Source organism: Marmota flaviventris, chromosome X, assembly GCF_047511675.1.
Source record: "Marmota flaviventris isolate mMarFla1 chromosome X, mMarFla1.hap1, whole genome shotgun sequence".
Lineage (NCBI taxonomy): Eukaryota > Metazoa > Chordata > Mammalia > Rodentia > Sciuridae > Marmota > Marmota flaviventris.
In genome coordinates, this window is record NC_092518.1 from 103,784,826 (window position 1) to 103,794,771 (window position 9,946).

At 38.3% G+C, this 9,946-nt stretch overlaps 1 protein-coding gene and 1 pseudogene across 1 annotated transcript; one reads left to right on the forward strand and one right to left on the reverse strand.

The window, feature by feature from the left end:
• Positions 1-3,857: 3,857 nt before the first annotated feature.
• Positions 3,858-7,824, reverse strand: C1galt1c1 (C1GALT1 specific chaperone 1). Its single transcript, XM_027932310.3, has 2 exons — positions 7,663-7,824; positions 3,858-5,291 (listed from the first exon to the last, which is right to left on the reverse strand). The coding sequence occupies exon 2, from the start codon at positions 5,284-5,286 to the stop codon at positions 4,330-4,332; it is 957 nt and encodes a 318-aa protein (XP_027788111.2). The 5' UTR covers positions 5,287-5,291; positions 7,663-7,824; the 3' UTR covers positions 3,858-4,329.
• A 1,602-nt stretch (positions 7,825-9,426) lies between these two features.
• Positions 9,427-9,534, forward strand: LOC114092260 (U5 spliceosomal RNA; annotated as a pseudogene).
• The last annotated feature ends 412 nt before the right edge of the window (positions 9,535-9,946 follow it).

Below are 9,946 nucleotides of genomic sequence, written 5' to 3' on the forward strand. Positions count from 1 at the left end.
AACCCACTTGAATCAAAGGGTGAAATATGATATATCAAGAACTATGTAATGTTTTGAATAACCAACAATAAAAATTTTTTAAAAAAAGGAATAAAAAATAGAGATTTAAAAAAAAAAAAGGCAGATTTGATTCTCTCTGGAGCTGTGCTCTCAAAGGGCTGTATAAAAAGGAAGATCTACTTGCTTCCCTGCCCCTTACCTCTCTACCATTCTGGCCACTATCTGGTTCAAGTTCCAGGAAAGGGACTTGAGAAGCAAAGAGAATTCAATGAGGCTGTATGCAGAAATGTCTTTGAAATTCCTGAATTAGTTCCAGCGTTCTGGTCCCATCCCCTCTCCTAACAAACTAATGTTCTTTCCTACATGTGGGTTCATTTATTTCCAAAAACACTTATCAAATTATCACTGGTACAAGCACAACCTGGGAGGATCCTACGGATATAGTTCCTGTTTTCTAGATCTTGGAAGAAAAGATGTAAAATGAAATCACTTCAAATAGACATTTGCACAATATGGAGTCTGAGCACAAAGAAAAGTCGATGCATGTTGGGTTAATGGCTCAGGAAAGATAGCTCAGTGGAGAAGAGTGTCTGGTTGTAGAGAGAAGAGCAGTATTTGGAGAGGCTAAGGAGGGGAAGGTGCAGGAACAGCTTGAGCAGAAGCTCAAAGGCATCACCCTGCATTGGATCTCCAGACTGTGGTGCGAATTTGTCTATGGAGAACAGGAATCAGGGAGAAATATACTAAAAGTAGATGTAAATGAATCTTAGTTTCAGAAACCTTTGATGCATGTTTGCACATTATTCTGCAACTAACAAGGAGCCTTTGAAAGCTTTCAGACAGGGGAGACACGTGATCTGATCCCCAGAACAAGGATGATAATGCTGGTTTGGTGGCCAGGCTCTGCTCTGCTCAGATCTTCCTTCAAGAGCATCTGCACAGAGGGCAGAACTGGTTATGTCTCCAGCAGTCACTCCTTTGGGTCCATAGCAGGGTCCACTCCAAAATCTCCCTTCCTAACCAACAGGAAGCTTCTTCAATGGGAAACCTCAGGGTCTTAGGGACTTCCCATTGGCACAGCGGAAACTTTCTCAGAAGGGCTGAGATCTGAGCCTCACTGTATCCATCCTTCCACCCCTTTTTCCTTGAACAGGTGTGAAGCCTCTACCTGTCTACTCCTTCTTGTGTTCTCCAAAGACAATTCCCCAAATAAATCTCTCATGCTGGGCTTCGGCTTCCCATAGGACCTGCACCGACAGAGCCAGGGAAGCTGGGAGAATGAACAGCCCTGACTCATTTTCCAGGGCAGCCTACATTGGACTCCAGACTGCTCACAACCCACAAAGCAGAAGGTGAAGGGAAAGGGACAGTAATACTTCTTATGGCAAAAGCAAGCAGGTTTAGCCTGATCACCTGGAGCATTCTTGTGACGAAGAGACTATGCTTATTACATTGAAATCATTCAATCAGCAATGTATTTTCTTATATGACGGGGCAGGGTAAGGGATAATATTGGTGTTTGTGTCATTGTGGAGTCTCTGCCTGTGCTTGTTCCTACCCTTTTGTGTCCCATAGGTGTGTTATAATAATAGAGTGGGACAGATTTAGGAACCCATGTCAAATAAGTGTAATTAAAACATTTGAAATATTAAAAAAAAAAGGTGAAAAATAATTTTTGGAAGAAACTTCAAGTTTTCTCACCTTCACATCTCACCTACAGGATAGGCGATGTGTAATTTCATTTCTAAAACTGGTTTAGACCTGTGCTGTTCAATGTTTGCCACTAGGCATATGTGAAGTATATTTACATACACAAGTTCTGTTAAACATCTATTCTTCCCAATTCTCGCCCATTAACAGAGTAGGGTTAGGGTCGGTTTTTGGCTATTGAATGTATTATTTTTCTGTGTAAACTAACATATATGGAGATCAAATCTGTAACCATGACCTCAGTAGTAGTATATTCTATGTCAGTGATTCAGATTTTATCTACAAGACTGTATATACATGAGTTGAATGAGACAATTTTTTTTTTTTTTTTGGTACTAGGGATTGAACTCAGGGGCATTTGACCACTGAACTACATCCCTAGCCCCCTTTTTCTTTTGTATTTTATTTAGAGACGGGGTCTCACTGAGTTGCTTAATGCCTTGCTTTTTGCTTAGGCTGGCTTTGAACTCACCATCCTCCTGCCTCAGCCTCCTGAAGCCACTGGGATTACAGGTGTGTGCCACCATACCCAGCTGAGACAGCACATTATTTGTGGTAATATCAAAGAATTACATGTACAAAAATACTCATGTTCAAAAATATGATCCTCGATTTGGTTTGAAGAATATATTACCTTAGCACTTATTAGCAAACCAAATAATAAATGCATCCTGACATTTATTATAATAAATTGATATACTTATGTAAATAAGATGAAAAATTTTAACATAGTATTGTTCTAGGGAAGGCAACACAAAAAAATAGGAAATTTTAAGTATTTGTATTGGGAGCAGGGTGTCACATTCAGAGAGATATTGTTTATCATTGTACCCATACTGAGCATGATTTTGATCAGTAATTCAACTGAACCACATATTATTAGGGTGCTTGATAAAAAAGTTTTATTATTCAAAATTATTGTTTCATCTTTTTAATTTTTTTTTTTTTTTTAGTGTTTCATCTTAACCAAACGTCCCAGTGAGGAAGATCAGAGTAATTAAAACAAAGGGTTTGACACACTACTATGAGGATCAATAATTTGAAGCCCACAGCTCTCCTGAGGAAATTCTCTTTCTAGTTTGCTAAAGCTGTGGGAGACCATTAGCATCATGATGTCTGCTACAAGAAATATTTTTTAATATTTAATTTTTAGTTATAGATGGACACAATAACTTTATTTTTTAGTTGTAAATGGACATGATACCTTTATTTGTTTTTATTTTTATGTGGTGTTGGGGATCAAACCCAGTGCTTCACACATGCTAGGCAAGCACTCTACAACTGAGCCACAACCCCCACCCACTTTATTTTATTTTTATGTGGTGCTGAGGCTCAAACACAGTGCCTCACAAAGGCTAGGTGAGCACTCCACCTCTGAGCCACAACCCCAGCCCTACAAGAAATACTGATACCTAAAATGTAATGGTCTCATACCCTATAGGGGCTTATTTTTTTTCAAAATATTTATTTACTTATTTTTAAATGTAGATGGATATAACACAATGCCTTTATTTTTATGTGGTGCTGAGAATTGAACCCGGGTCCCGCTCTTGCTAGGCGAACGCTCTACCACTGAGCCACAATCCCAGCCCCTATGGGGGCTTATTGATCTGACTTAATTCACCATGTGCTGGCCAGATTATTGGACAAATCAGCTCCATGTATTTCACACGTTTGTAATGCAGGAACAGTTGTATCTGGTACCACTGTGTAAAGATTTTGGGTAGCCACTGATATTAGGTAAATGGTATGGTAATGCAATGTGGATGCAAGGTTAGGGCCTCCACAGCAAAAACAGTTATGTGTGGTGCAACCACTAAATGAGAAAAATTTCAGAATTTGAGCAAGTACAAAAAAACTAAAAATGAACAAAAAATATGAAAGACTCAGTTAAAATGAAACTGTCAGGTGGCCCAAACAAATTCTGCAGACTTCCACAGAACTCATTTGCCTAACAGTAATATATAAATTTTAACTGATTCACTTTTTATCTAAGTTTCTACTCAGAGCTTGATTACTGAAACAACAGTTAAATGACATTACATTTTTTATAGTCACTTCTCCAATTTCAGTATCTGCATGCCAAAATACAGAGTCACATAGAAACTGTGTATGCTGAGGAATACCACTAAATTTTCTCACAAGGATAGGATTCAACTTTTCTTTAATAGTGGATAAGAACATTTCCTTGGTTGCTTGGTTGTGTATTCTGAGAGGGCAAATCCACTGGCACCTGAGGTGGCTTAGAACATAAATCTACATTAGGAGTAAAGGAAATACAGAGCTAAAAGTTTTGCTTTAATCACAAATTCACAACTAGATATTTCACTTGAATATATTAGAAAGTTAAAAAGACATGTTAAATTTTTCTAACCAATTAGCAAAAATATGTCAAATTTTTAATGTTTAGAATTTATCACATAAATATTTATAAATATGTCCTTTATTTGCAAAATAATTCTTAAAACATTTTAACACATTTAAATTGTCTTTTAAGGAAAAAATACCACCCTATTTAAAAACATACTAATAAACTTTAATGTCTAATTATACCAGTGCCACCAGATTAAAAAAAAAAAGTATGTACCGCTATAGTAACACATGCTCTTTTTCCATTTATCAGTCATTATCAGAACCATTTGGAGGTAAGAAAATCAATGCATCATTGAAAAGATGTCCAAATGCCCTAAGACGGTATACCCCATACATCATCACATGCATCTGATTAGGAGTCAGTCCATTAAAAGTAACAGCCATATCTGAACAACATCCTTCTACTACCTGGTTGGGATGATTAGTCATTGCTTCTTTAATAGAAAGCCCAACAGATTTGGTATTAAATACATCTTTTCCGTCTGCGTCTTCTGCGTTTTCTGCAAACACTCCAGCGTATTTCAGGCAGACTGCTAGCTGCTTATCTTCAGATATCTTCCAAATCATTCCTCCCTGTTCAGGACACTTTTCAGGGATATTCAGAAGGCTGTTAAGTCTTTTCATTGATTCTATACTTAAGACAATTCCTCCTTCCACACTCACATATTCAAGGTCTCCAGATTTTATAGTGTGACCTAGATAGAAAGGTTGTGATGGATCCTTTTTTAACAAAAAATACTTTAGGTTTTCAATAATAGCAAATGTAGTGGGGCATGCAAGAAAGAACCAGTGGTATTGGTTGCTATACTTATCAAAGGCATATTTGTAAGCTTTTCTCATCATTAACCACATTTCACTTGTTTTCATATTAATTGACTCAAATACTTTAACATTTTCAGAACTGAAGAACTCTGCTTTGTCACAGTGTTTGGTCCAAGTGTCCTTCACTGCAGCCCAAAGACTCACATCTTTGGGTTTTACAAGGATGATGCAATATACCCGAAAGCTCTTACTGAGCTCCATGCGTTCATCCTCTGAAATTTTCAAGATATCTTCTTTGTTAGGAGCTTGTAGATGATGATGCTCATGGTGATGCATTCTATTTCCATGACCAATTCCAATGTGTCCTAGAATAGTGATCAAAGCACAGAAAATGCTTCCGAGCATCACACCCTTCAAAAATGAACTGCTTTCAGAAAGCATTTTTCCTATAAAGAAGAAAAAGACCCTTAAAATACTTAAGTCTAGTCATTTGGTTTGGTATTACTTTATTCTGACATTTTGCTCTTAATGCTAAAAAAAAAAAAAAAAAAAAAAAAAAAAAAAAAAAAAAAAAAATCCCAAGCTTGATATCAATTTAGTTGCAGACAATATTAAGCACTTTCAGAATCTTTAGTTTTCAATGGTATCTGACTTCTATTCCGTATAAAATATAATTCTGCAGAAATTCCTCTATGGAGGATTTGCTGTGGGAAGGTTATTTTTGTACTTTATCTATAAGGATTTAATTAACCAAGCATTAAATCAAGGTATTAGCCCTGGAAACCAATGTTACAGAGGTTATCTGTCCATCATTCTTTAAAGAATTTTGTACCCCAATCTTGCACTATATTATTTAAGTACCTCTGAAGATATAAATGGACTTTTAGATCAATACTTTAGATTGAACAGATAAATCACCTATAATTGGCAAATCACCAATGGCATCTGTGCTAACATTTCTCTTTTCGACCTTTGCTTTTTTAACTGATGGCTAATGTCTTATGTGTTTTGAGTACATCTAAATCAAGTTTCTTGAGATTGATAGATTTCAATGTGTATTGTTAATGTTTACCCTCCTGTTCCTAAGATTATGGGTTTCCAATAAGTCATCCCAGCCATTTTATTTCTGAGAAAAAGGAAAAAGTTTGATTGCTTTGCTAGCAAAGGAGAAACAAGAGACTCCTGTCCCAGAGGTTGTGATTTGCCTCATCCCAACTAATGATGGAATAAAAGCCCCCAATGAAAATGAAGCTATCTAGATGAAAAAATAAATAAATATAGGCATAGGGATCATTGATAAACATTAGTACTTCCTCAAAAGACATTTTCTTCTTTGGGGAAGTAAAATGGGAAAAGTCTACACATACATTTCAATTAGAAATTAAAAGAAAACATTAAATACAACTACTGAGAAAATTGTATGCACACGTCTATGCAAAGGCTGAAAATCCCCCCAATCTCTTCTCTATCTCCACAAAAAATACTCTAGTGAGCTATTTAGATTTCCCCCTTGTTTCTCAAAGTTGAAAGGAACCTTAGAAGGTACCTAATGGCATTTTTCTCATTTTACAGATAGGGAAATGGAGGACTGCAAGGTTAAGTAACCCAAACTTACAAAACTAGTCAGTGTTAGTAGACTAGAACTCAGATCTCCTGACCTGTTTAATTCTTTTTCAATTAAGGACTAATAATCTAAACAGTGCTTCTACCATATTATTGAGAATTTAATAAATGAGTTCCTGAATAACCTTGTTTTCCTATAAATTAAAAAATGTGGCATCTAATGACTTTAAATTTTTTTTGTTGTTGTTGTAGATGGACACAGTACCTTTTTATTTTATTTATTAATGGGGTGCTCAGGCTCAAACCCAGTGCCCCATGCATGCAAGGTAAGTGCTCTACCACAGAGCCACAACCCCAGCCCTCTGATGACGTTTTGCACCCAACAGCACCACATTGCTACAAGGAAACCATTCCCATGGTTTTATTCTAGAGGAAATGGACTTTGACTGCTATCAGGCCAAGGTGTGGAATAGATTGGTAGATGTAATTCCTGAGTGTGAGGTGGGGAAAGAAGAAGGATGTTGGTTCTCTTGTGTCATTCACAGAACTTGATCAATAAACAATTCCAAGAAGTGAGAAGCAACAAAAAACAAGGTCTGCTTAATTAAAGAATTGTCAGATACACTCTAAACTTAATTTATATAGGATTTTGGCATTTTGTATTACACAGTTTTCATTTGGCCAATATATGCTAATTCACACGCCTCTTTGCTTGATTATGGCATACGTGTGTCGGAATTCTTCTTGGTGGGGACCCTACTCCTGGCTGAGAAAATATTAATTAAAACGCAATAAATCTACAAATTTTACAGGATTATTTTCACCAATTATTTCTGGATATTTTTTCCTATTTGGGGAGGCAAAAAAAAAAAGTAACACTGGGGGCTGCACAGGATAGGAATTTTTTAACATGACGGAAACTTAAAACTGCGCACGGAAACAAGGCAAAAACTATCCAAGTGGTAGCTTTAGAAGGTAAAGGTGGGTGAGGTGGATTATGTAAAAGGGAGAACCACAAAATGGAGAAGTGAGGAGTAGGACAGGGTCACCCCAAGACCCCATGTTAGTGCCAAGGGAGCGCCACCAAGAAGGTGGCTCTCCATCTCTCTCACTGGTTCTCCCTCAGCACCTGCCCGGGCATCCCGCATAGAGCATGCTGGGAACAAGCTAGGGCCCAGGCCTCCCCAGGAGAAGCGGAGGGGGCCAGCCGCTCCGGGGTGAGTTTGGGGTGGGGAGGTAGACCTTGGCACTCACCCGTGTCTAGAATGGCTTGGGGATAGGAAGGCACGGCTTCCTTTCACGTTCTTGCTACTCAGTCCCGCTCCTAGCCGGGCTGCTCTAGATGCTGGCGGTGTCCTCTCGTTGGTATAGCTAAAGGTGGGAAGATCAAGGAAGCTGACGCTCCGAAGGAGGGGGGCGGGGCAGAGGAACTCTGCGCCAGGCGGAGGGGCCGCCTTCCCACGCAGACGTCGAAAAGGTCGGCGCGCACGCAGCGTGCCTTTTCTCCCCGCCCCTCGTCGAGTTCAGAGAAACGCGCAGGGCTGGAGTGACCTGAACGTTCATCAGTACCCAATGAGACGCCCAGAGAAGCGTGAGTGCGTACAACTCGATGACACCTCCCACTTCTTCTCTACCCGGCTGAGAGGCTGCCCCGGCGGCGCCGAAGAGCTTTGCTTCCTGCTGCGCTAGTTTCACTCTTTTAGATGGTTTCTCTAAAGTACCCAGCTTCTTTTACCCTTTTGTCGACCAGAGAGTGCTCCACACTGTATACCCGGGCTCAGATAAAAATGCAGGCCATTAAAATAGTAATCCAATTCTAGAATAAGGATTCACAGTTGTTATTGGAATGGGGTTTTAAGTCGCTCTGCCTGGAATCCAATCCTGTCGGAAAGTTACTTCACCTCGTTATGCTTTGGTTTCTTTTGTAAAGTTTGGTTGCTATATATGTGTGTGTGTTTTCCTAACTTTTTTCAATACTGAGGATGGAGCCCATGGCCTTGCATTGGCTAGGCAAGCACTCTGCCCTTGAGCTAAATCCCCAACCACTTTCTAGTAATGTTTGGAAAATAACACAAAAGTGTCTGTTTTACAGAAGATTATGAGATTGTGCACATGATCCCCTTAGCAAAAGTTCAAGTGTAGAGTAACATTTATTAAATCCCTAGCACTTAAGCTAGTGCCAGCATGCAGTTGACAGTACATATTTGTAGAGTTAATGTAGGAACTACAGACGAGGAACCAGGCCCACAAATACTAAGGAACTTTTGAAAGGCCACCATTAAAATAACTGCAGAGATGGGACTAGAATCCAGGGCTCCTAATTAAGAGTGTTCCCTTTTCACTAAATATGTGATCTGTCTTTTAAAATTCACTTTTGTGCTCCACGTGGCATGTCTGTAATCCCAGCAACCCATGAGCCTGAGGCAGGAGAATCACAAGTTCAAAGCCAACCATTGCAATTTAGGGAGACCCTGTCTCAAAATACAAAATAAAATAAATAAATTAAGAAAGGGATGTGACTCAGTAGTTAAGTGCCCCTGGGTTCAATCCCTAGTACAAAAAAATTCACTTTACTATATATAACTCTGTGTGTGTGTGTGTGTGTGTGTATGTATGTATGTGTATGTATATATATATATATATATATATATATATATATATATATATATATATGTCACTAGATCCCATTCAAATAACACTGAGTGGAGACTTAGGCCGGATTTCCTAAAATCATATATATATCGCAGTGATCCAGTTTAAGTAGACTGAAAGATTCAGGGAACAATGAAACAATGAACAAATAGATTATAAGCAATTACTATCCTGGCAGCACTACCCTAAATTCTGGGGCTATAATGTTAAAATAAGTTTCCTGCCTTCATAGAGCTCTCAGTCTGGCAGAGAAGAAAGAAATTAAACAATTCATTACAATGGTGGGATGTACACTAAAGGAACACACACAAAAAAATGAAGTCTAGGACTAGAAAAAAACTTAAGACTACAGAATATCTCCATTGTATACTCTGGTTTCTTTTCAAATTGTAGAAATCTTTTGTCCTTTACTGAAAATTTCCGTGGAGATGAGAAAATTTTAAACCAGGTTTTGAGGCCTTGTTTCAGCAAGGCAACATTAAAAAGAATATCTCCATTATATTTTGTTAATGTATGTATATTGTTTTATGTCACAGGGATTGAACCCAAGGGTGCTTAAACACTGAGCCACATCCCCAGCCCTTTTTATTTTTTTTTAAGGCTTTATTTATTTATTTATTTTTAATGTTTTATTGTTGGCTGTTCAAAACATTACATAGTTCTTGATATATCATATTTCACACTTTGATTCAAGTGGGTTATGAGCTCCCATTTTTACCCCATATACAGATTGCAGAATCACATCAGTTACACATCCATTGATTTACATATTGCCATACTAGTGTCTGTTGTATTCTGCTGCCTTTCCTATCCTCTACTATCCCCCCTCCCCTCCCCTCCCATCTTCTCTCTCTGCCCCCTCTACTGACATTCATTTGTCCCCCTT

Coding starts and splice junctions, on each gene's coding strand:
- C1galt1c1 (XM_027932310.3), bottom strand. CDS start 5,286: ATGCTTTCTGAAAGCAGTTCATTTTTGAAGGGTGTGATGCTCGGAAGC.